Source organism: Moschus berezovskii, chromosome X (assembly GCF_049115385.1).
Source record: "Moschus berezovskii isolate FMDL1 chromosome X, NW_MosBer_1.0, whole genome shotgun sequence".
NCBI classification, from domain to species: Eukaryota; Metazoa; Chordata; class Mammalia; order Artiodactyla; family Moschidae; genus Moschus; species Moschus berezovskii.
In genome coordinates this window covers 1,201,602-1,228,718 of record NC_142488.1, presented here as the reverse complement: position 1 = coordinate 1,228,718, position 27,117 = coordinate 1,201,602, and the positions used below count along the sequence as shown (strand labels likewise).

General features: G+C 50.6%; 1 protein-coding gene across 1 annotated transcript in view; it reads left to right on the top strand.

The window, feature by feature from the left end:
• The window catches only part of LOC129534920 (polyprenol dehydrogenase), a 141,947-nt gene extending 119,335 nt beyond the window's left edge, over nt 1-22,612 (top strand). Inside the window, exons 6-7 of the mRNA XM_088833538.1 lie at nt 4,887-5,094; nt 22,099-22,612. Of these exons, the coding sequence (XP_088689664.1) occupies nt 4,887-5,094; nt 22,099-22,302 (412 nt within the window). The 3' untranslated portion in view covers nt 22,303-22,612. The remainder of the gene's footprint in view (nt 1-4,886; nt 5,095-22,098) is intronic.
• Nucleotides 22,613-27,117: the final 4,505 nt, after the last annotated feature.

Below are 27,117 nucleotides of genomic sequence, written 5' to 3'. Positions count from 1 at the left end.
TCTTGCTGGCAATGGGTGCCCTTCCTCACCATGCCCACCTAACACCTGGCCTTGGCTGTCTCAGTGTCCTTACTGTGGTGGGCTTCGATTGGCTCTGAGATCAGTGCCAGACCCAGACCAAATATAACACTCAGCCTCGTAAACAGCACCTACTGCTTACATGAAACGCAGGTGTCAAAGCCTGGGGTCCTCTGCTCAACCGAAAAAACCCACGCTGTTGCAATTTAGGATAAGATTTCCCATCTCAGAGTAACGCTTTCCTAGCTTAATCAAGAACCAGCCCTTTACAGAATTATCGAGTCCTTGATTCAGTACACAGATTTGCGTATATTGTGTTTAAAATACCATTCTTCGCCTTTCCTTCTCTTGCCTTTAAGATAGAGAAAGTGACAGGGCTCTGAACGTGCCAGCTCGTAATATGCCACTTGATACACAGATTATTTTGAGCTGAAGGCCACTGAGAAGCGACCTGTGCCTTTCTGGAACTTCCCTGATCTAACTAAAATCAAAAACTTCTGAGAAATGAGGACTTCCCAAGTCTTTGGCATTTCTTTTCTTTTCGATGAAATCCCCCACACCTGTGAAATTAGAAGTGAAATTTATGTGTTTCTCTTGTTAATCTGACAGTGGTTGGTTTAATTTGCATGCCCTCTTTACAGAACATAAAAGTATAGAACAAACTTTTTTTTTTTCCTTTCCAAAAAAAAAGGCTACCACGGTAATGTCTCTCCTTCTGTTTTAGATTGACTTTCAGATTATTTATGAGGTAGTTGTATTAATAAGTTACTGTTTATTGAAAACAAAGGTATATTTATAGTTTCATTTCTACATTTTGACACCATGTGTTACAAAGGGCACTTACTAAAAGTCTCATGTTTCAAATCAAGTCGTGTAGACATTTTATGAGTATCTTCTACCTGAACTTTAGTTTGCAGTTTGACTTTCCCTTCTGGCTGCCTTCTGGCTGTTAACATTGTAATCATCTCTTCCTTGTTTTCAATACCAAGTGTGTCTGCTGTCCCTCGGGGCTTTACTTGGAAACTTTTCATGGGAATCCTGTTCTCTGGAGTGTCGGCTCTGATTCTTTTCCACTTCCACTGTTTCTTTATCTTTCAAACCACCGGAGAACCACTCCTGAAATTACTTGTACTCTTGTTTTCCTCTTTTTTTAAAAAAAGAAAAAACTCTTTTAGAGAAAAGTATTGACTTTTTCTGTTGTCTCTTCTCCATGCTATTGTAGAGAACCATAATTCTTCTTTGCAGAAATTGTTAGCAGACTTATGTTTTCGTTGGAGTATGGTTGCTTTACAGTGTTGTGTTCGTGTCTGCTGGACAATGAAGTGAATCAGCTCTACGCGTGCATATAATCCCTTCCCTCCTGAGCACACTTTGACCCTCCCTTCCCGCCCCATTAGGTCGTCACAGACCCCAAAGCTGACCCCTCTGTGCAGTACGGCAGCTTCCCACTAGCTCGCTGTTTTATGCACGGTGGCGTGGATACGTCAGGGCTGCTCTCTCAGTTCGTCCCACCCTCCGCTCCCCCCAGCAGACCCCGCGTCTGCATGTCTGTCTGTCCATCGGTGTCTGCACTCCTGCCCTGCAAATAGGCTCCTCAGCACCACTTTCCCAAACTCCCTCTGCTGCTAAGTCACTTCAGTCGTGTCCAACTCTGTGCGACCCCATAGACGGCCTCCTACCAGGCTCCCCCGTCCCTGGGATTCTCCAGGCAAGCTCCCTCTACATGCATTAATATACAGTAATTGTCTTTCTTTTTCTGACTCGCTGCAATCTGTATGACAGATTCTCTGGGTCCATCCACATTGCGACAAATGACCCAATTTCTTCAGACCCTTTTCATGGCTTAGTAATATTCTGCGTACGTATTACCACATTACCTTTATCCATTCGTCTGTTGATGGACATCTAGGCTGCTTCCAGATCCCGGTTACTCTCAATAGTGCTGCAGTGCACATTGGTACGCCCGTGCCTTTTTGAAGTGTGCTTTTTCTCAGGATGTATGCTCACGAGTGGGGTTGCTAGTCATAGGTCAGTTTTATTTTTAGATTTGTAAAGAACCTCCATACTTCTCTCCGTAGAGGTAAGCCATGATTCTGTCATGTCTCAGTTTTCCTTTAAGACCTTCCAGCGTCTTCTCTTCTTTCTGACTTCACGACTGCTCCTCCCTCCCAGAAAATTCATTTGCTCCTGAATTTGCCCCGTGAATTCAGGAGCAAATGGATGTGTGTGTTGTTGAAATGGTCCAATGCCAACAGGAGAGTTGAGCCTTTCCCTCCCCCTACTTAATAACCCTCCATTCCTGGACCTTTCTCCTGCCGTGCTGGGAAGAGAGACGAACAACTTGCCAGAAACAGGCATCTTGACTATAATTGGGGGGCTGTCATGGATTCGGGGGAGGGATTTTGTGCTTGGAACTGTGCTGTATTATCGTCTCTCTTCCTCCCTCCAACAAAAGACCTGTTCGGAGTTCCCCTGGCAAACGCTCCGCAGAAGCTTCTCCTGCGTCACCCTTGGCCGACCTGCCCTTACTCATCGCCAAGACAAAGGACTCGGGGGTTTATTCTCCAGCTTAAATTGCACGGGCCCCTGGCAGAACCTCAGAGTTTGCACGTGGCCTCTTGTGACAAGTGCCTGCCTGCCGGCGACACCGTGGGGGCCTGCTGACAAGGAAGAAAGTTGCTGCCCAGGGAAACGGCAGGAGGTGGGACGGACTCCCCGAGGGTGTTGACGTGGCTGTCACATTTTGACAGCTGAGAACCCACGTGTGCAATTTACAAAACAGCGTGAGGTGGGTTTTTCTTTTTATTTTTTTCAGAAAGCCTCACTAAGCAATGACTTTTATGTGGCTTCATTTCTCAGTCTTATCATGGCTTGTCCTGTTTTCTACATTTAAATATTTCCCTTTTGTGATTTTTTTTTTCCCTCTTATGAGTTTTTACTCGGTCATGTTTCCTGATTTTGCTTTTCTGAATCATTGAGTCCATTTATTGCAATTTTCAATTCCTGTTTAGTAAGAGCCTTTGTGCATAAGAGGCATTGAATTCCAGCACGTGCTTTTTGTTTTTGCTTCTCATGTCAGGATGGATTTCTTTCCTTTTCATCTTTGACTGCATTAAATTCCCACAAGGGTGAATTCCGTGGATGGATTTTCTCCGAATGTTAGACTCACCACTGGGGTAGAAAATGTAAAATAACATAGACTCTAGGGCACGTTGAACCAGAAGAAGAAATGCAAGTGGGGCTGCATTCATATCCACAAAGTTACAGAAAAAGAGCTATGGACATGAAGAAAATGACCCATCCCCGATGAATCAGACATGAAGTATTTTACCAGGAAGACTTCCTTGGTGTTTTTTATTTTTCAGACTTGTTTTTTTCCATGTGGGCCATTTCTGAAGTCGATATTGAATGTGTTACAATGTTGCTTCTGTTCTTTTTCTGTGGATAGTTGAATGGTCATGTTTTTGTGTACCTGTCACAATTTCAAGTGCTAGTTTCTCTTTTTAAATACGAATCACTTGGGTTTTTTTATTTGTAGATTTATTGTTGATGACACAAAAAAGGATGAAAGCCTCAAAACTGGTCCTTATTATTTATTTTTAAAAATTTTATTGGAATGCATTTGCTTTACACTGCTGTCTCTTATATGTTGGTATTTTAGCCGTGAGGCATGTGGGATCTTGTCTCCCTGACCAGGGATCGAACACACAGCCCCTGCATTGGCAGGTGGATCCTTAGCCACTGCACTGCCAGGAACGTCCCCAGCAGAGATATTAACAAGCTCTTCATTTTACGCAGGCTATGCAGCTATGCATAAAATTACTAGCTGCTGAGACATCACACGACAGGTAGTTTGCCTGAAGTGATATTTTCTCTGCAGTGAATTGTTTTCTACATTCCAGGAACGCTACTTTCTGGGAAAGGATAGGTGACCAACCATTATGTTTTTATTTATTTATTTAAAGAATTCTTTTTTTTTTGATGGGGACTGTTTTTAAAGTCTTTATTGAAATTCTTATTAATGCCATATTGCTTCTGTTTGACACTTTGGTATTTTGGCCACAAGGCATGTGGAATTTTTTAGCTCCTTGACCAGGGACCAAACCCACGCCTCTTGCACTGGAAGGTGAAGAAGTCTCCACCACGGGACTGCCAGAAAAAGCCCTGTGGTTTTCATTAATTGGCGCCCACGTCCAACCCCATAAAACAGTCCCTGATGGTAGGAAGTCAAAAAAGGAGAGGATGGATGTGGTGACTGTGTGCTAGCCAAGTACATCTGTCATAGCGTGTTTCCCGAGCCTTGAACATTCAAAGGAGAAAAAAGAAAGTGGTGTGGAGCCCTACAGCAAGGTCTCAGGTGTGGAGCCCTGCTCCAAGGTCACAGGATAAACATCTCTGGAACTGACCCAGCGTCATAGCAACTGTTGCACAAGCCCCTGCATCTAAACCAGCCAGCTCCCTGAGCCTGTATTAGGTGAAATATCCACCCTGTAGCATCCTCAGAGATCTGCACAGTGCACGTAACACATTTGGGCTCCCCTGGTGAATCGGTTGGTAAAGAATCTGCCTGCAGTGCAGGAGACCCGGGTTCGATGCCTGGGTCAGGCAGGATGCCCTGGAGGAGGCCGTGGCAACCCACTCCAGTCTCTTTGCCTGGAGAATCCCACGGACAGAGGAGCCTGGTGGGGTGCAGTCCACGGGGTTGCAAAGAGCCGGACACGACTGAGCGACTCAGCACAGCCCCCTTGACCTCGGGCACGCCTCTAGATGCCCTCAACCTGTGCCTGGCGCTGTCGTCCATGGCTGGGCGCGGGCAGCGGCGACATCCAGACGCCCGGGTCTCACGCCTGTCCGCTTTGCTCCCGCAGCGCCAGCTACTCAGCGCACGCAGCCTACGCCCAGAGCAAGCTGGCCCTGGTGCTGTTCACCTACCACCTACAGGCGCTGCTGGCCGCCCGGGGCAGCCCCGTGACCGCCAACGTGGCCGACCCTGGCGTGGTGGACACCGACCTCTACCGACACGTCTTCTGGGGCACCCGGCTCGTCAAGAAGCTCCTGGGCTGGTGGGTTTTCAAGGTAAAGGCCGCGATGCTCGGGGTGTTGCTACGGTCCGCGGGCAGATCTGGCTGTAGCCCCCCCGACGCCGCTGTGTTAGCGATTCCGGGCTCCACGTCTCCTTTCTCCGTTCCTCTGTTGATGGACATTGAGGTTGCTTCCGTGTCTTTGCTGTTCTGAATAGTGCTGCAATGAACCCTGCGGTGCTCGTGTCTTTTCTAATTATCATTTTCTCCAGGTGTATGTCCCCGCAGCGGGATCACAGGATCGTACGATAGGTCTGTTTCTAGCTTTTTGAGAATATTCCATACCGTTTTCCATAACGCCTACCCAAGTATACATTCCCACCAAAACTGCTGTGAAGGTTGAGCTGCAGGTATCTTTTCTAAGCACGGCTTTCTTCAGATATATTCCTGGCAGTAAGATTGCAGGGTCAGATGGTAGATCTATTTTTAGGTTTTTTTTTTTTCTTTAGCAACCTCCATACCATTCTGGTAAAGAATCCGCCCGCAATGCGGGAGACCTGGGTTCGATCCCTGGATCAGGAAGATCCCCTGGAGAAGGGAAAAGCTACCCATTCCAGTATTCTGGCCTGGAGAATTCCATGGACTGTATATTCATGAGGTTGCAAAGAGTCAGACACAGCTGAGCGACTTTCGCTTCATTTCGGCCTGACCGCTGTGAGGTGTCCCCTCACTGGAGTTTTGATTTGCGTTTCTTTAATAAGCAGCGATGCTGAGCATCTTTTCTTGTGCATGAGGGCCGTCTGTGTATCTTCTCTGGAGACATGTCTCTTGGGATCTTGCATGTGATTTTGTCTCTAGGATAAATTCTCGAAAAGGAGTTTGTTTAGCTAGAGGATGTGCTGTGTGTGTTTGTCACTCAGTCGTGTCCGACTCTTTGCGACCCCAGGGACTGTAGCCTGCAAGCTCCTCTGTCCGTGGGATTCTCCAGGCAGGAATAGTGGAGTCGGTTGCCATTTCCTCCTCCAGGGCATCTTCCCAACCCAGGGATCGAATCCGGGTCTCCTGCATGGTAGGTGAATTCTTTACGTTGTGGAGCCACCAGGGAAGCCCCTAGCAAGACGACACAGACATGGAAAAACGTGGAACCCAACCTCCCAAAACACATATCTGCTGATGTCCTTGTGCAGCTGTGTCCATAGCCCATAGGCAGTTCGTGTGAGGCCGATTTTTGCTGCTGTTACCAGTCAGATTGTGTGTTTGCTGCACAGTCATCTGGCTTCTCGCTGGAATTACAGCTCTCCTCCAGCCGTGATCTTTTCCGTGGGAGGTGCTGACTCCCCGATGGGAGTCGGGTAAATCACCAGCCTCCACAGTCTTGGCAGCTGCACGGAACTCATTTCGTCCTCTCTGTGGGATCTCGGAGATTAGCAACCGTGATGGCCAGAGCTCTGGAGGGGATGGGTGGACGCCGTCAATGACCATGATTGCTGTCAGTTCTCCACCTCCGGGTTCCCCTCGGTCCGGAATTCCGGGACCACCCACAGAACCCAGATTCTGACACATGTGAACAAGCAGAGGCGCCCGTCCCCAGCAGGCAGCCGAAGCAGCTGTCATCACATCTCCGTCACCGGGACATCAAAACCCACCTCTCCTGTGTCACCTGGTGCCCCTCTCTGGTTCCATTTAAAATCTCATTTCCTCTTGTGAATGAGCCGTGCGTGCTGTGCTATGTTGCTGAGCTGTGTCTGACTCTCTGCGACCCCATGGACTGTAGCCCGCCAGGCTCCTCTGTCGATGGGATTCTCCAGGCCAGAATACTGGAGTCGGTTGCCGTGTCCTTCTCCAGGGGATCTTCCCGACCCAGGGATCGAACCTGGGTCTCTCGCACTGCAGGCGGATTCTTTACCGCTGAGCCACCAGGGAAGCCCCGGTCTCTTGTATCACCCTTTGTCAACAATACACTGGCACTTGGCATGGGCATCTTCTGTCCACCTCTGCAAGGATTCAATCAGGGGCTTCTACAGCTGCAGACCTTCAACATTCCCTGAAATGGGCTCAACGTGGACAGCAGACAGGAGGCATCTGTCCAGACTGGCAGGACAGGTCTTCAGATGGTCAGATAATTTTCAGGAGCCCATTTCATGAGCCCAATTATTTCATCTCCTCATATCTAGAGGAGCACTGAAAGTCCTGCATGGTGGTGACCGCTCCCCGTGACTAGCAGAAATCTTTCGTAAAATAATATGTGTTTGATTGCACGCACTTCCCCTTCAACAAAATCACTTATATACCGACCTTCCCCCTCTTGGCTCTTCGGAGCAGTCTCTCAGAGCTATCTGAAGTGCTGTCTGCTGGCCTGCAGTTCTCATTTTGCCCAGAATAAAGGTTAACTGCCAGTTCTCCCCTTGTGCATTTAATTTTTTTGAGTCGAGCGCTTCTTGACTGACCAGATCATATTTCTAGACCACCTTTTACGTGACTTTTACAAATAGAGAAAAAACCCATTGCAGGATGAAGAGGTCTCCTTCGGTTTAATCATTTGCTCATATTTGTCTGTGTTTAAGGTGGTGGTTAGGTTTTTACAAGTGGGATCTTATTGCTGTTGTTCAGTTGCTCAGTCGTGTCTGACTATTTGCGACCCCGTGGACTGCAGCACGCCAGGCCTCCCTGTCCATCACCGACTCCTGGAGCTTGCTCAAACTCATGTCCATTGAGTCGGTGATGCCATCCAACCATCTCATCCTCTGTTGTCCCCTTCCCCTCCCGCCTTCAATCCTTCCCAGCATCAGGGTCTTTTCCAATGAGTCAGTTCTTCCCATCAGGGGGTCAAAGGATTGCAGTTTCAGCTTCAGCATCAGCCCTTCCAATCAACACCCAGGCCTGATCTCCTTTAGGATGGATTGGTTGGATCTCCTTGCAGTCCAAGGGACTCTCAAGAGTCTTCTCCAGCACCACAGTTCAAAAGCATTAATTTTTTGGTGCTCAGCCTTTGCTATGGTCCAACCCTCCCATCCATACATGACCACTGGAAAAGCATAGCTTTGACTACAATATAGTATACTATAGTATACTTATATGAATATAATATGTTATATGACTCTCTAAGTATCAGGATACTTATTTATAAGTATATATGACTATGTGCTTATATGATTATAGTAATATAGTAATATGTGTATAGTCATATGACTATACTCTAATCATCTCACCCGAACAAAATCTAACGTGAGGGGGAATTTTTAACCTAATTTAGGGAGCATCGAGATTTCAGATGCTGCTGTTCTCTGTCTGAAACTAAGCCATCTTTCACTTGGCCCGCATCTGTCCTGATGCTTGCTATACTGTGGTCTATTTATGTATTTGGTTTTTTTGTGTGTGTGGTCCCTTTTCTGGCTCGGACATCCTAAAACCCTTGGAATATCCCAAGTGCTGAGATCCTGAAAGGTTCCCCTTGTTATGTAAATGTGTGACCTTTGGAACTTGCCCTAGGGTGGGGGCTGGTTGCCAAGGCAGCCAACTGGAGATTTAAGGGTTGGAATTTCCAGTCTCACCCTGGGACCTCCAGGGAGAGGTGGGGGCTGGGGTCACCAATGCCCAGTATTTGGGAGCTTCCCCAGGTGGCTCTGCCTGCAGTGCAGGAAACAGGGGTTCGTCCCTGAATCTGGAAGATTCCCCTGGAGGAGGGCATGGCAACCCACTCCAGCATTCTTGCCTGGAGACTCCCATGGACAGAGGAGCCTGGCGGGGCTACAGTCCACGGGGTCACAAAGAGTCCGACAGAGCTGAATGACTCGGCGCGCACGCATTCACACACTTGGATATGTCTCTTGCGGGAGGTCACAGTTTATCAGCCTGCACGTCGTATTAAATGTTGAGAGCTGGCCACATTGATGTATGTCAGAGTAGATTGTTGACTCCTGTGCTTGTAAAGTCATCCACCCGCATACACTTGCCGTGGTTCAGACCCTTTGTCTGGGGTGAGAATATGTGGGTTCTTGTTGGCTTTTTGCCGTTCCCTGCAGGTTCGGTCTTCCGCAGACGGCCATTTCTCCCTTTCTGTTGGCCACATCAAAGGCAGTGGCATTATAAGACTAGAAGGGCTTCCTGTGTCACCGCTTCCTGGGAATTCCGTTTGGTTTTAAAAGACAGATTTTTTTCAGGGCACAGTCTCAGTGCTGATAATTCAAGATGGTTTTGTTTTTTATTTGCTAAGTCATGTCTGACTCTCTGCAACCCCATGGACGGCAGCACACCAGGTTTCCGTGTCCTTCACCAACTCCTGGAGTTCACTCAAACTCATGTCCATCGAGTCGGTGATACCATCCAACCATTCATCCTCTGTTGCCCCCTTCTCCTCCCACCCTCAATCTTTCCCAGCATCACGGTCTTTTCAAATGAGTCAACTCGTCGCATGAGGTGGCCAAAGTATTGGAGTTTTAGCTTCAGCATCAGTCCTTCCAATGAACACCCAGGATTGATCTCCTCTAGAATGGACTGATTGGATCTCCTTGCAGTCCAAGGGACTCTCGAGAGTCTTCTCCAACACCACAGTTCAAAAGTATCAATTCTTTGGCGCTCAGCTTTCTTTATAGTCCAACTCTCACATCCATACATTAGAAATAAGCATAGCTTTGACTAGATGGACCTTTGTTGGCAAAGTAACATCTCTGCTTTTTAATATGCTGTCTAGGTGGGTCATAGCTTTCCTTCCAAGGAGCAAGCATCTTTTAATTGCATGGCTGCAATCAGCATCTGCAGGGATTTTGGAGCCCAAGGAAATAAATAGTCTGTCACTGTTTCCAGACGGTTTGCATCTTCTTCATGCATGTTAAGCGTTGGACTATTTAGTCTTCGCCAACTCGAGTCACCTGCTGGACGCTTGCATCCTGGAGCAGGAAATGGGGTTTGTTGTGTTTTAATTAGCATTTTCCGCAACATCCTGTGGTACAGTAGTCACTCTCCCTGGGATTACTTGGCGTGTCAACGTTGCCTTTTTGGAAATGTCTGGTTGCCACGTTTCCCCTTTTCACTAGGCGGTGTTTGTTTCTGTCATTGTTCAGTCCCTAAGCCACGTCTGACTCATCATGACCCTGTGGAATCGCAGCACGCCAGGCTTCCCTGTCCTTCAACCGTCTCCTGGAGTTTGCTCACACTCATGTCCAGTGAGTTGGTGATGTTTAGCCTTTCTCTTCTTTGTTATAAAATTTTATGTATCTATTACAATTTTGGAGCTGTAGTTGATTTACGGTTTTTTGTTAGTTTCAGGAGTACGACAAGGGGAACCATTTGTGAATTTACATGTGTCCACTCTCTCTTTGGATTCTTTGGCCATCTCGATCATTACAGGATACCGAGTGGAGCTCCCCGTGCCAGGCAGAAGGTCCTTTGTAGTTACCTGTCTTATATATACTAGCGTGTATGTGTGAATCTCCATCTCCCAATCCATCCCACACTCCCTCAACCCCTGGTAACCGTGAGTTTGTTTTCTATGTCTGCGACTCTATTTCTGTTTTGTGAAAATGTTCATTTGTACCCTTTTTTAAGGTCCCACATATATGTGATATCATATGGTGTTTGTCTTTCTCTGTCTGACTTACCTCCCGTATTACAACAATCTCTAGATCCACCTATGTTGGTGCAAATGGCATGGTCCCGTTCTTTTTCATGGCTGACTAATATTCCTTTTGTGTATATATACCACATCTTCATTGTCCATTGCTCTGCCGATGGATATTTAGGCTGTTTCCACGGATGTGGCTGTTGTAAACATTAGGCTTTCTCTCTTGGATTCATCCCTGTTTTTTTTTTTTTTTTTTCTGACTGCTAATTTGTGTGTTTTATGTATGTTGCCGATACTTTTTCCCAGTGCGGTTTCTGCTTCAAGAAGATACAAAGAAGTAGTATTGGAGAGTCATAACCAGTGATATTAGCACATAGAGGAAAATATTTTGGAGATGGAGCAACCAAAAAAATAGATGTACTAATATATATCTGTATGTGTATCTAGAGACACATGCTTAAGCCTCCATATGCACATGGAACAGGGGCCTTGCAGGTTGGTGCAGTGATGAAGTATCCATCTGCCAGTGCAGGAGACTTGGGTTTGATCCCCTGGGTGGGGAAGATCCCCTGGAGAAGGGAATGGCAACACACTCCAGTGTTCTTGCCTGGAGAATCCCATGGACAGAGGAGCCTGGTGGGCTGTGGTCCATACAGTCGCAAAGAGTCAGCGGCTCTTTGAGAGTCTAAAAGCGCCTAAAGCGACTTAGCACATGTGCACATGTATATATATATTTAAGGTTCCCTGGTGGCTCGGATGGTAAAGAATCTGCCTGCAATGCCAGAGACGCAGGTTCAGTCCGTGGGTCAGGAAGATCCCCAGGAGAAGCAGATGGCAACCCACTCCAATGTTCTTGCCTGGAGAATCCCATGGACAGAGGAGCCTGGCGGGCCACAGTCTGTGGGGCCACAGCGAGTCAGACACACCTGAGCACGCACGCAACCGTATATTATATGGATTACTTCCTTAGATGCATGCGTGTATGTATGACTTGTGTGACATCTCGCAAGGGGGTGCCCGTGATCCCTGGGTGGGGGGTGAGGAGTCTGTAGGACTGACGTGTCTTTGTGACCCTTTTCGTCATTTTGTGACATTCTTTTTCGTCATTCCCCCACGTACAAACGCGTTCCATTCCAGGAGCGCGTGCCTAAGTCCTATTTGTGAGTCCAGCAGAGTTAGCCTGGGTGCCCAACGAACCCAATCGGCTGTATGGTTTGGTACTGTCTTAGGTTGATAGTACTTTTCACACAAAGAATGCACGAAGAACAAACCCAAGATAAACATTTTCCATCTCCCAGTGCAGGACTGTGAGAAGTACAGTCGTCCGTTGCAGCAGCTGGCACACAGGGGCTGGCGTAGATTGAATCAGGAGAGGAGAGTTAGTGGCTGGGCAGGGAGGGGAGGTGGGAAACGGCAGAGCTGAAGAATTGCCAGCAACAGTAGACAGAGGGCGAGGGGCAGTGCCACTCCCGCCTGACGCCGATGGAACGCACCTTCACACCTTTGCGAGTTTGCAACTCGAGAGTTGGCGTGTAGAGGGCTTACTGGTACATCACTCCAAAACCTCTATTCTGCGCCTTAGCAAACACCGTGGACTTGATTCCAAGTTCAGAGCCAGTCCCTGGAGCATGGCAGTTCGTCCCTTGAGAAAAAAAAAAAGTGATAGGTTGATACATTCATGAAGATGAGACGCTTCCTTGTTTTCTTAAAAAACAGTTTTCTTTATCTATTGGCCGCGCTGGGCCTTCGTTGCTGTGTGGACTTTTCCACAGCCGCACAGAGCGGGGCTAACTCTCTAGTTGTGGTGACTGAGGGCTTCTCAAGTTGGCGGCTTCTGTTACTGCCGAGCACAGGCTCTGGGACTCGGGTTCAGTAGTTGCGGTGGCTCAGGGACGGGGGATCCTGGTGGGCTTCCGTCTATGGGGTCACACAGAGTCGGACACGACTGAAGTGACTTAGCAGCAGCAGCAGCAGTTGCTCTGCGGCGTGCGGGATCTTCCCAGACTGGGGATCGAACATGAATATCCTGCACTGGCAGGTGGATTCTTTACCACCGAGCCACCAGGGAAGCCCTTAAATGGTTCTTTCCATGAGCAATTCGAGACCGTTCCATCCTGCAGCTGGCTGTCATCTCGTGCACGCCCTCTGCACAGAGCTCTGAAGACAGTTAATGGAGAAGGAAATGGCAACCCACTCCAGTGATCTTGCCTGGAGAATCCCAGGGACAGGGGAGCCTGGTGGGCTGCCGTGTGTGGGGTCGCACAGAGTCGGTCACGACCGAAGCGATTTAGCAGCAGCAGCAGTGAGACGTGGAGGAAGCACGTCCCGTGATTATACCAGGAACTCTGTTGCTTCCTCAGCCATTCTCTCAAGCCCTAAGAGGAGGAATATGGCGGTAATGATCTGCTCTTGTGTTGAGGGCAGAACGCAGACAGTGCAGCCCTCGGAGCGGAGTTGAAGGTTGAGCTTAGACCACAATGGAGGTTGAGCGCCAAAGATTTGATGCTTTTGAACTGTGGTGCTGGGGAAGACTCTCGAGAGTCCATTGAACGGCAAGGCGATCCAACCAGTCCATCCTAAAGGAAATCAGTCCTGAATATTCATTGGAAGGACTGATGCTGAAGCTCCAAACCTTTGGCCACCTCATGTGAAGAGCCAACTCATTGGAAAAGATCCTGATGCTGGGAAAGATTGAAGGCAGGAGGAGAAGGGGACGACAGAGGATGAGATGGCTGGATGGCATCACCAACTCGATGGACGAGTTTAAGCAAACTCTGGAAGACAGTCAAGGACAGGGAAGCCTGGTGTGCTGCAGTCCGAGGGGTTGCAAAGAGTCAGACACGACTGAGTGACTGAAGAACAATCCAAGGGGCCAAGGAGCCTGAGTTAGGCTCGGACCATCGGTGATGCAGAAATAGCTGAAGTTGGGGGTGATCATCCTGTCACTGCCCCCTTATCACTGGGATCCCCATCTGAATCCCAGACCCCCTGAAAACGATCTGAGCTTCCCCTTTCTCAAGTCTCCTCAGGACACCTGGGTCCAGCTCCAGACCGGACATGGGAGTTGTCATTGACCCAAGCCCAAGCTTGTCACTGGCCACTTGCACTGAGTGTCTTAGATTTTGGGGCTGCATCCTATCCAGGGATGCCAGATACTCCATGTCAACAGTGATGTAGAATCAGATGCTTCTAGCCTCTGGACCATCCCATGGACCACAACCTATGCAGCATCCCATGGGCCACAGTCCACAGAGCATCCCATGGACACAGCCTATGGGACATCCCATGGACCACAGCCTACAGGGCATCCCATGGACCACAGCCTCCAGAGCATCCCATGGACCACAGCCTACAGGGCATCCCATGGACCACAGCCTACAGGGCATCCCATGGACCACAGCCTACAGGGCATCCCATGGACCGCAGTCTACGGAGCCTCCCTTGGACCGCAGCCTACAGACCATCCCATGGGCCGCAGCCTACGGAGCATCCCGTGGACCACAGCCTACGGAACATCCCATGGACCACAGTCTACGGAACATCCCATGGACCACAGCCTACGGAACATCCCATGGACCGCAGTCTACGGAGCCTCCCTTGGACCGCAGCCTACAGAGCATTCCATGGATCACAGTCTACAGAGCATCCCATGGACCACAGCCCACAGAGCATCCCATGGAGCACAGCCCACAGAGCATCCCATGGAGCACAGCCTCCAGAGCATCCCATGGACCACAGCCTACAGGGCATCCCATGGACCACAGCCTCCAGAGCATCCCATGGACCACAGCCTACAGGGCATCCCATGGACCACAGCCTACAGGGCATCCCATGGACCACAGCCTCCAGAGCATCCCATGGACCACAGCCCACAGAGCATCCCATGGACCACAGCCCACAGAGCATCCCATGGAGCACAGCCTCCAGAGCATCCCATGGACCACAGCCTACAGGGCATCCCATGGGCCACAGCCCACAGAGCATCCCATGGACCGCAGTCTACGGAGCCTCCCTTGCGCCGCAGCCTACAGAGCATCCCATGGGCCACAGACTATAGAGCCTCCATGGAGCACAGCCTATGGAACATCCCATGGACCACAGTCTAAGAGCATCCCATGGACCACAGCCTCCAGAGCATCCCATGGACCATAGCCTATGGAACATCCCATGGACCACAGCCTCCAGAGCATCCCATGGACCACAGCCTATGGAACATCCCATGGACCACAGCCTATGGAACATCCCATGGACCACAGCCTCCAGAGCATCACATGGACCACAGCCTACGGAACATCCCATGGACCACAGTCTACAGAGCATTCCATGGACCACAGTCTACAGAGCATCCCATGGACCACAGCCTACGGAACATCCCATGGACCACAGTCTCCAGAACATTACATGGACCACAGCCTACGGAACGTCCCATGGACCACCATCTACAGAGCATTCCATGGACCACAGTCTACAGAGCATCCCATGGGCCACAGCCTCCAGAACATCACATGGACCACAGCCTACGGAACATCCCATGGACCACCGTCTACAGAGCATTCCATGGACCACAGTCTACAGAGCATCCCATGGACGACAGCCTATAGAGCATCCCATGGACCGCAGCGCACGGAACCTCAAATGAACCACAGCCCATGGAGCATCCCATGAAACACAGCATACAGAGCATCCTACCGGCCACAGTATATAGAGCATCCTATGGGCTTTGGCCACCTCATGCGATGAATTGACTCAGTGGAAAAGACTGATGCTGGGAGGGATTGGGGGTGGGAGGAGATGGGGACGACAGAGAATGAGATGGCTGGATGGCATCACCGACTCAATGGACATGAGTTTGTGTGAATTCCGGGAGTTGGTGATGGATAGGGAGATCTGGCGTGCTGTGATTCATTGGGTCGCAAAGAGTCGGACATGACTGAGTGACTGAACTGAACTGTACTGATGGGCCACAGACTATAGAGCCTCCCGTGGATCACAGCCTGCAGAGCATCCCATGGACCACAGCCCACAGAGCATCCCATGGACCACAGCCTCCAGAGCATCCCATGGACCACAAAGTCTACGGAGCCTCCCTTGGACCGCAGCCTACAGAGCATCCCATGGACCACAGTCTACGGAACATCCCATGGACACAGCCTATGGGACATCCCATGGACCACAGCCTACAGGGCATCCCATGGACCGCAGTCTACAGAGCCTCCCTTGGACCGCAGCCTACAGAGCATCCCATGGGCCACAGCCTACAGAGCATCCCATGGGCCACAGCCTACAGAGCATCCCATGGACCACAGCCTACAGAACATCCCATGGACCACAGTCTGCGGAACATCCCATGGACCACAGTCTACGGAACATCCCATGGACCACAGCCTCCAGAGCATCCCATGGACCACAGCCTCCAGAGCATCCCATGGACCACAGTCTACGGAACATCCCATGGACCACAGCCTCCAGAGCATCCCATGGACCACAGCCTATGGAACATCCCATGGACCACAGTCTACAGAGCATTCCATGGACCACAGTCTACAGAGCATCCCATGGGCCACAGCCTCCAGAGCATCCCATGGACCACAGCCTCCAGAGCATCCCATGGACCACAGCCTACGGAGCATCCCATGGACCACAGTCTACGGAGCATCCCATGGGCCACAGCCTACGGAGCATCCCATGGACCACAGCCTCCAGAGCATCCCATGGACCACAGCCTACGGAGCATCCCATGGACCACAGTCTACGGAGCATCCCATGGACCACAGCCCACGGAGCATCCCATGGACCACAGCCTACGGAGCATCCCATGGACCACAGCCCACAGAGCATCCCATGGACCACAGCCTACAGCGCATCCCATGGACCACAGCCCACAGAGCATCCCATGGACCACAGCCCACAGAGCATCCCATGGACCACAGCCTCCAGAGCATCCCATGGGCCACAGCGCACGGAGCCTCCCATGAACGACAGCCTACAGAGCATTCCATGGAGCACAGCATACAGAGAATCCTATGGGCCGCAGACAATAGAGCATCCCATGAATGACAGCCTACAGAGCATTTCATGGACCACAGCATACAGAGAATCCTATGGGCCACAGACGATAGAGCATCCCATGGACCACACCCCACAGAGAATCCCATGGGCCACAGCCCACAGAGCATCCCATGGACCACAGCCTACAGAGCATCCCATGGACCACAGCCCACAGAGCATCCCATGGGCCACAGCCCACAGAGCATCCCATGGGCCACAGCCCACAGAGCATCCCATGGACCGCAGCCTACGGAACATCCCATGGACCACAGTCTACGGAACATCCCATGGGTCACAGCCTACAGAGCATCCCATGGACCACAGCCCACAGAGCATCCCATGGAGCACAGCCTCCAGAGCATCCCATGGACCACAGTCTACAGGGCATCCCATGGGCCACAGCCTACAGAGAATCCTATGGGCCACAGACTACAGAGCATCCCATGAACCACAGCCTATAGAGCATCCCATGGACCAGAGGGCATGATCCATGGCGGTTGAACCCAGGGTCTGGTTAGAGGCCATTGAAAGCGTGGAGAGAGACAGAAGGAGATTGTTTTGAAGACGACTCCAGGACTTCCCTGGTGGTCCAGTGGCTAAGATTCCACGCTCCCAATGCAGGGGGCCTAGGTTCAATCCCTGGTCAGGCAATTATATTTCACATATCACAGCCTAATCCATGTGCCACGATGAAAGATGCCCCATGCCACAAGTAAGACCTAGCTCAGATAAATAAATAAATGTGTGTGTGTATGCATGCACTGAGTCACTCAGCCATGTCCAACTCTTTGCGACCCCATGGACTGTAGCCTGCAAGGCTCCTCTGTCCACAGGATTCTCCAGGCAAGAATACTGGAGTGTGTTTCCATTGCCTCCTCTAGGGGATCTTCCCGACCCAGGGATCTAACCCACGTCCCCTGCATTGGCAGGTGATTCTTTAGCAGTGAGCCATGGGGAAGACCAAATAAATAAGTAAGAAAAAGAAAAAATAAAAAGACCATTCCAGAGACCCCATCACGATGTCTTGACTCGCTGACCTTGGAAGGTGAAACAAGGAAGTCTCAGGAGTCATTTGGGGTTTCTGATGCGGGAACACCAGGCTGTGTCTTGGTGTCTGTCTGGGAACCAGGGTAACAGGCCGGTGAAAACAAAAGATGGTTTGACCCTGTGGTGTGTACCGGGGGGTCTCCACCTCCAGGGCCAGCTGGGCTGCTGAGAGCGAGTGCCCGCAGCTCAGAGGAACACAGAGAAGGTGCAGCTTTCAGGGATTCCGGCAGAGAGTCAAGGGAGTGTCAGGCTGTGAGCTCGGGGGACCTGCCCGTCGTGACTGAGGAGGATGGTGGGGAGGGTTGGGGTCTCCGGAAGAACCGAGATCTGGCCATCCTGTGTACCCTGTCTGCTCGCTTGCCCGCTCTACTCTGCCCTTCATCTTTGTAATTTCTTAATTCTGGGTAATGGCATCTCCTACGACTGTTGTGAGCGGCGCTGACATAATATGTGGGGAAGCGTTTCCAACCCTGCACAGGGCTGTGTAATTATGTAATTATAACACATTCATCTTCCTCTGCAGCACGCAGCTCCCAGGTCTGTGGAGCACAGTTTCAATCCCAACCTCTGCTCTCTTTGATTTTTATTTTATTTATTTATTTATTTTTCATGTGCGTGTACCCAGCCATCGACCCAAAGCCCCTTCCTGTTGAGATCTCCAGGTGCCCGGGAGCTCTTATCTAAACTATCTTTCTTGGTCTTCAGGGCCCTGAAAATATTGCTGTTCAATCACTCGGTCACGTCCGGCTCTCTGTGACCCCATGGACTGCAGCACGCCAGGCTTCCCTGTCCTTTACCATCTCCTGAAGTTTACCCAAACTCATGTCCATTGAGTCGCTGGTGCCATCCGGCTATCTCATCCTCTGTCGTCCCCGTCTCCTCCTGCCTTCAATCTTTCCCAGCATCAGGGTCTTTTCCAATGAGTCAACTCTTCGCATCAGGTGGCCCAAGTATTGGAGCTTCAGCTTCAGCATCAGTCCTTCCAATGAATATTCAGGACTGATTTCCTTTAGGATGGACGGGTTGGATCTCCTTGCAGTCCACGGGACTCTCAAGAGTCTTCTCCAGCTCCAGCACTACAATTCAAAAGTATTAATTCATCAGCGTTCCGCCTTCTTTATGGTCACACGTGTGACTCTCAGCGTCTCGGACCTCTGTGCTTAAAGGCAGGCGTGATGTGTCAGGATCCTCACGGCTGAGACTTAGGACTGTGACGTCAGACGCGGGGAAGAAGAAATGCCTAAAGCCGTCCATTCCATGAGCTGTCAAAACGTTTGGGAATTAAAACATTACAAACGAAAATCTCATTTCCTCCCTCCCTGTCATCCGCCTGAGGCCTGGAAATGTTCTGTAGGTGATGGAGGGCGGCTGTTTTTAGCCCGGCATCTATCATGTGCTTAAGTGGGATAAGTGGATGTGATTAATCCTCCACGAGATGTCTGAGCACCGAGAATGGCTCCTTTTTAAAAAATTTTCCCTTTTCTATGTCAGAGCGCTCTCTGCCCGGTCAAGACCACCTTGGGTAATGTTGCGTGTGTGTGAATGTGTGTGCTGCTGCTAAGTCACGTCAGTCGTGTCCGACTCTGTGTGACCCCATAGACGGCAGCCCACCAGGCTCCCCCATCCCTGGGATTCTCCAGGCAAGAACACTGGAGTGGGTTGCCATTTCCTTCTCCAATGTGTGAAAGTGAAAAGTGAAACTGAAGTCGCTCAGTCACGTCTGACTCGTAGCGACCCCACGGACTGCAGCCTACCAGGCTTCTCCGTCCCTGGGATTCTCCAGGCAAGAGTACTGGAGTGGCTTGCCATTGCCTTACGTGAGGGCATATATGTGTGTAAACGTGAATGTGTGTGTCTGCGTGTACGTGCTTGTGTGTTTTGTATGTGTGTGCGTATAATAGTTGCATGTGTGTGAAAATGCATGTGTGTGCCTGGGGGAGTGTGTGTGTGCCGTGAACATATATCCGTGTGCATGGGAATATTTGTATTTGTGAATCTAAGTGCATTTGTGTGCCTGGGGGTATGTCAGTGTGCATGCATGAGGGTGTCGTATGTTGGTGCTTGGGAGTCACTTTCATACAGAGACACCTTTGTCAACAGACAGAATCCCGTGACATCTTGTCCCTCCTGACCGTAGCTGAGTTTCCAGCGAGGTGTGCATCCCAAGCTCATGTCCAGCACAGCACAGACACCATCTCCTAAATCAGCCGTCCTTGTGTTCCGTTGGACATGCCGATCACCAGGACTGTTTACCCAGATAAGAGCATTTTCAAGGCGTAGGGGGAGTGGACCCCCTCTTCCCCAGACAATGCCCACTGGACGACCCAGAGGAGGCAGCCTCTAAAGCCAAGACTGGATGCCTCTCAAGACAGTGGAGCCCTGTGGCTACATTAAAGAGGGTCTTTATCATGGAGCTGACTCCCTCCGGGGGCGAGGCAAAGTGGGGGTTCTGGGCACAGACTCCTGGGATCCCAGCCCAGAGAATGACTGACGCAGGAAGCAGGCTCACTCCAGGAGCTGATTTAACCATCTTTTTGCCGCAGAGGTGCAGCGCTGCACGTCAATCCCATCTGACCAGGAACAACAGGATATTTGCCACTGTGACTTCCCAGGAGATGTTCTGAGCCTATCTCCATCTAGAAAATGTGACCGTGGGCTTGTCTCCTGGTCTGGATCTGTTTCTGGTGATGCTTCCAAAGACAGACTCTTGGAGGCACAGGAGAAGGACCAGGGTAGGGCGAGTTGAGTGGATTTCCAGAAGCTTATTTTTCTTGACAATAAGATAAGGGAGTTCTCTTGATTCCTAGGTGGCTCAACGGTAAAGAATCTGCCTTCTAAAAAAAAAAAAATAAAGAATCTGCCTTCTAATATAGGAGATGCAAGTTTGATGCCTGGGTTGGGAAGATTCCCTGGAGGAGGAAATGGCAACCCGCTCCAGTATGCTTGCCTGGAGCATCCCCACGGACAGAGGAGCCTGGTGGGCTACAGTCCATGGGGTCGCAAAGAGTCAGTAGGCCCTTGTTTATCTGTTTCATATACAGCAGTGTGCACATGTTAATCCCAAGCTCCTAATTTAGCCCTCTCCCACACATTTCCCCTTTTGGGAACCCTACATTTGTCTTCCGTGTCCGTGAGTCTCTGGATGTTTTGTAAATCAGTCCATTTGCATCGTCTCTGTTAGATCCCAAGTGATGTCATCTCATATCTGCTTTTCCCTGACTTATGTTTCTGAGTGTAATACTCTCTAGGTGAGGTGCATGTGTGTTGCTGCAGACGGCATTATTTCATCCTTTTTGATGACTGAGTAGTGTTCCGTTGACACACACACACCCCCATCACATTTCATAATCCAGTGATCACGCCCAGGCACCAGCCCTCAGCCCGAAAGCTCAGCGTGTGTTACATTCCAACCTGCAGCCTGCCACCCAGCGTCCACTCTTCTCCCGTCACCCTAACGCCTTTCAAGCCCCTTTTCGGACTGTCCTGGTTCTCCTACCGTATCTCCTCATCCTGCTTGGAAAGCAAGAACCTTTCTGCTGTCTGAACATTTCCCCTAAAATTGCTAGATAGCACGCGTTCAACCCCGAGGCTGAACCGCCACCTGCTTTGACCCAGTGAGCCGACATTCTGGTTTCACAGAGCCTGCCCTGCGTGGCAGGAATCAACCCAACCTTGTAAATCGACTCTGCACATGTGCTAAGTCACTTCAGGCGGGCCCGATTCTCTGTGACCCCACGGACTGTAACCTCCCAGGCTCCTCTGTCCGTGGGATTCTCCAGGCAAGGATACAGGAGTGGGTACAGCCCAGTGGAGTGGATTGCCATGCCCTTCTGCAGGGGGTCTTCCCAACCCAGGGATCGACCCTGCATCTCTTACAGTCTCCTGCATTGATAGGCACGTTCTTTACCACTTGCGCCACCTGGGAAGCCTCATAAATCAACTATACGTCAATAAAATGAATTTTTAAAAAATAAAAGAACTGGAGAGCGGAGTATTTAGACTCAGAGTCTGTGCCCAGAACCTACACTTTGTCTCGCCCCTGGAGGGAGCCACCTCCATGAGAAAGACCCTCTTTATTGCAGCCCCGGAGCTCCACTGTCTTGAGATGTATCCAGCCTTCTCTTTAGAGGCTGCTTCCTTGGGGGCGTCCAGCGGAATGGGGGGCCTTTGTACGTGTCTGTGGAAATGCATGAGAATGGCGTGAAGACAATCCTCAGGGGCGCACCATCGTGAGGTCACAAAGTGCGTGCTCCCCCAGCCTTGTCCAGCCAGGCTTGAGTTGATGAGTCCATGGGCTCCCAGTAAAGGGCCCTGTGTCTCCCCCTCGACATCCGGGGGCTCCTGAGACCCCCGTGCCCCTGCTCTGACAGTCAGCATCTCCCTCTGTGTTCCTTCTCTCCGCAGACCCCGGACGAGGGAGCCTGGACCTCCGTCTACGCCGCGGTCGCCCCGGCCCTGGAAGGTCTTGGTGGCCGCTATCTCTACAACGAGAGGGAGACCCGGTCCCTGGAGGCCACGTACGACCCGGAGCTTCAGCGGCAGCTCTGGGCCAGGAGCTGCCAGCTGACGGGCATCGCCGACGTGACCCGGGAGACCTTCGGCGAGTAAGAGGCCACCGGGAAGACCGTGGGCCGCCGGGAAGTCCATGGTCCGACCCGGGGAAGCTCACAGTTGGCGCCGCCCTTGCAGGTCTGTTTGTGCTGGACCACGTCTCTCCAGCACCCTCATCCCCCCAACCCCAACCCTCCGGGCTCTGTATCCCCCCAGGGTCTCCCACTGGGACCAGGGAGGGAACTGTCGGGAAAGAGGAATGCTGAGTGGACCCTGAGCCGGTGTGCTTCTCAGCCTTGAATCCCATGACCCCTGCCAAGTGTCCAATTGTGCTGGTTGCCCTGAGTCATTAAATCCTGCAAGCCTCGCGGGCGGTGTTCCTTCCTTAAGCGCAGAGGCGCCGTGGGGCCCCTGGGGTAGACAGATGCATTTCGGGTGAAACAAACACTTTCAAGGGAAGTCTGCTGGCTTCGAGGATGTCCTGCGTTCCCGTCTCTCTCACACATGAGTCGTGCCAGAGATGTGTCTCTGATTCCTGGCTCCCAGAAAGGGAGACGCTTTGCACCTTCCTTCTTCACTGTCTTGATCAAGGGTTGTGTGACCCTCTCCCCATCTTCAGGAGAAATGGCTCCTAGGGGCTAACCTGTGGCCCCCCGGGGCTCCCACCAGGGGTCTCACCCCACGACTCGTGGAAGGACCGTCTCCTGAGAGGTAGGTAATTCTGTAGGACACGTGATACCGGGGAGCCCGGGACACCAGTCCCTGTGGGGCTCTGTAGTACGCAGCTGTGGACTGGATGTGGGAGTCTGGATCGCCTCCACCACGTTTTAGGGTCTCGGTCATAGAATGGCAGCTTTGCTGTCCACTCACCCTTCAGTGGGCACACGAAACCTCTCTCCTGCTCCCTGCCCTTCCATTCATCATCTGTTAATATGGGCACATCCCTCTCCTGGAGTATGGGTGATACTGTAGGACGTGGGTTATCCTTCAAGCCAGAATGTGGCTGTCATTTTTAAGTCTCTCTGTCGTGTTCGACGCTTTGCGACCCCCTGGACTGTAGCCCTCCAGGCTCCTCTGTCCGTGGGGATTCTCCAGGCAAGAATACTAGAGTGGGTTGCCATTTCCTTCTCCAGGGGGCCCTCCCGGCACAGGGATCGAACCCAGCTTCTTGTATCTCTTGCGTTGGCAGGAAGATTCTTTACCACTTTGCACATGGGAACGTGCAGACGTGTTTGTATTTGGGACAAGAATCATTGCCAATAATAATGAAGGTCTTCAGATAGGACGTTGTTCTTGCTTACCAATGTGCCCGTGAGGTTGTTTATCAGAGATAGGGTGAGAGAGATTTGATTACAGAAGAAGAGGGAGTTATGGGACTATGGAGGCAGGGATGGGAGGGAGGCAGCCACCAACCCAGGGATGGATGCCTGGAGCCCCCAGAAGCTGGAAGAAGCGGGAAGGACCCTCCCCTGGAGCCTCGGGATGGAGCTCAGCCCTGGGACCCCTGGAGCTCAGGCGTCTGGTCTCCAGGACTGGAGGACGATGGATGGTTGGTTGTCAGGATGGAGACAGGATGGATTCCTATGGTTTTAAGCCAATCAATGAGAAGGCGGCGTTAGCCTGAAAACATTCCTGCAGGATAGTGGGTTCTGATGGGTGGAGCCTAGAAGTGGGGCCTTACGTGAATATAGGGTCTCTGTAGACGTGGTGAAGTGAAGGGTCTGTGATGAGGTTCCTCCTGGATGGGGGTGGCCCTAAACCCAGGGACAGGGTCCTTATAAGACACACAAGAGGAGAGACACGGACACACAGGAGAAGCCACGTGGAGACGGAAGCAGAGATGGGAGGGAGGCGGCCACAAGCCCAGGGACAGATGCCCGGAGCCCCCAGAAGCTGGAAGAGCTGGGGAGGACCCTCCCCTGGAGCCTCTGGACGGAGCTCAGCCCTGCATCTGCAGAAGTGAGAGACAACGGACCTCCCTGCTGGCCCAGTGGTTCAGACTCCAGGCTTCCAGTGCTAGGGGTTCAGGTTTGATCCCTCTTCAGGGAACTAAGATCCCACATGCTACATGGTGCAGCCAAAAAAAAAAAAAATATTTTAATGTGAAAAAAATAAATTTTAAAACAACTGAGAATAAATTTCGGTTTTTTTAAAAAAACACCAAAAAGCTTCCCTGGTGGCTCAGGAGCCGTCTGCCATTGTAGGAGACCGGGGTTCAACCCCTGAGTCGGGAAGATCCCCTGGAGAAGGGAATGGCAACCTACTCCAGTCTTCTCGCCTGGAGAATCCCATGGACAGAGGAGCCTGGCGGGCTACAGTCTACGGGGTCGCAAAGATTCGGACACAGCAAATAAAAAGACAAACGAAATACCAACTCCACGATCATGATTTGTTACGAGAAATGTACACAGTTGTTGATCCATAGGAACATCTCATACAGAGTGGTGGACTCTTGCCTGGACCCCAGGGCCCACCAGTCAGGTCAAGGAAGACTTGATCCTGTCTCTGAGAAGAGCTCTTGGGTTCTTAGATTCTAGCATGGAGAGTTTGGACACATGGGATGCTAGCAAAATGACTGTATGTGTTTCCTGCCAGACCGCACCCTGGATTTCAAGACCGGTGACTACTGGTTAGCTCACCATATTCCCGCAACAGATGAAATGCTGTAGAGGCCCCGAACCTGACATTGGGCTTCCAGCACACTGGGCACTGGGGTTGCAACCAGCAGCTCTTCTAGAGCTGGGTTTATACTTCACAAGGGTGTGCGTGTGTGTGTGCTGTATTGCTCCAGTCATGTCTGACTCTTTACAACAGGTGCTTTATCAACGGCTTCTTGGTTCTAAGATGGATTGAGTGTGCTTCTGGAACGGAGTGTTTATTTCTTTAAACATTTTCTTTAGCTATACTTAATTTGCAATATGGTGTTAGTTTTCAGGTGTCCAGCAAGGTAATTCAGTTATAAATACCTCGGGTGGGCCAGAACGTTTGCTTGAGGTTCCATAAGATGTTATGGTTGGATGGCATCGCCTACTTGATGGACATGAGTTGGAGCAAGCTCCGGGAGTTGGTGATGGACAGGGAAGCCTGGCGTGCTGCTGTCCATGGGGTCACAGAGTCGGGCGCGACCGAGTGACTGAACTGAACTGAAATGAAGATGTCTTGAAAAAACCCAAGAGAACTTTTTGCCCAACCCTATATATATATGTACATATTCTTTTTCAGATTCTTTTCCTTTATTGGTTACGAGACATTGAATATAACTCCCCGTGCTGTGCAGTAGGTCGATGTTGGTTATCTGTGTTATATACAGTTGTCTGCATGTGTTAATTCCACATTCCTAATGGATTCCTTCCCCGCCTTCTCCTCTTGGCCAACCGCAAGTCTGATCTCTACGTCTGTTAATCTCCTTCTGTTTTGTAAATAAATTCATTTGTATCATTTTTTTGTTTTTTTTATTCCATACACAAGTGATTATCAAATGGTACTTGTCTTTCTGGGTCTGATTTACGTCACTTAGTGTGATCATCTCTAGGTTCATCCGTGTTGCTGTCAATGTCATTATTTTATTTCTTTTCATGGCTGAGTACAAGTCCACCGTGCGTGTGTGCCACAGCTTTCTGACCCCTTCACCTGTCGATGGGCGCTTAGGTTGCTTCCGTGTTTTGGCTGTCATAAACAGTGCTGATGTGATCAGTCGGGTCCGCGTATCTTTTCGAGTTGGAGTGTTCCTCTTTTCTGGTTATACAACTGGAAGTGGGGTTGCTAGATCGTACGGCACCTGTTAGTTTTAATTGTTTGCGGAAACTCCATCCTGTGCTCCACAGAGTGTCCACGATTTACGCTCCCACCAACAGTGAAGGAGGGTTCATTTTTCTGGGACAAAGTGTTTATTCAACGGTCACTTAATGAAAACATGAAGGGACAGGGCAGCTCTCACTTGGGAATACTCAAGGCAACCAAGAATGGACTCTGTCTCAGTCTCCTGCCTCTGCGGCCGGGCGCGCTGCTCGGCGAAGGTGTTCAACTTGAAACCAACCTGCTTCTAAGCAAAGATGCCAACGCTGTGTCTTGGTGTTTAAAAGCTGGTTCTTCAGCGTGGATGGGGCTGCAGGGACACTGCCCAATCTTTATTTCTGGTGATGGGTCTTCTGGGCACACGGTATCGGGTGTTGTGGCAGTGCTATTCACCTGGTGGCACTGGACAGGAGGAAGCTCGCACAGGGGCCTCCGGCATAGCTTGGAGTCACAGGACACAGCTGTTATGACACTGTCCCCAGAAACTCACAACATCCTCCTCACACGCGTGGCCCCAGGTATAGGAGCAGCGCCATGAATGGTACCCTCCCGGGAGGCGTGCATGTTCATTCTCCTGTCTGCTTGTCGCCATCTGCCTGGAGAATGGCGTGCTCATGGGGGCTTTGCTTCCACCTCTCCTCGGTAGCTCTGCTTCTCTTTAGAAGCAAAAGACAGGAGGAAAAGACTCTAGAGATTTGTGTTGTAAGATGTAGTGCAAGAGCCTTTCACAGACGTCACTTCCTCATCGGTTCATCTGTTCAATCATTCAGCTATCTGTTCTGAAAGAGTATCAGGTACCTGTATGTTATGGTTTAGGTAGATAGATGTATATGAGGTGTGATATGCAGACAGATGGATCGGTGGATCGATGCTGGCTAGATGATATTTAGGTAGACATATAGAACGATAGGCGGAAAGAGACGGATAGAAAGAAGATTACATTATAGAGATAGGCAGCCTGACATACCAATTGAGTGATAGACGTTCAGGATAGATAGATATGCTAGATGCATGGATAGATAAGACAGATACTGAGGACTTATGATGGGGATGATGGAGGGATAGATGGATGGATGG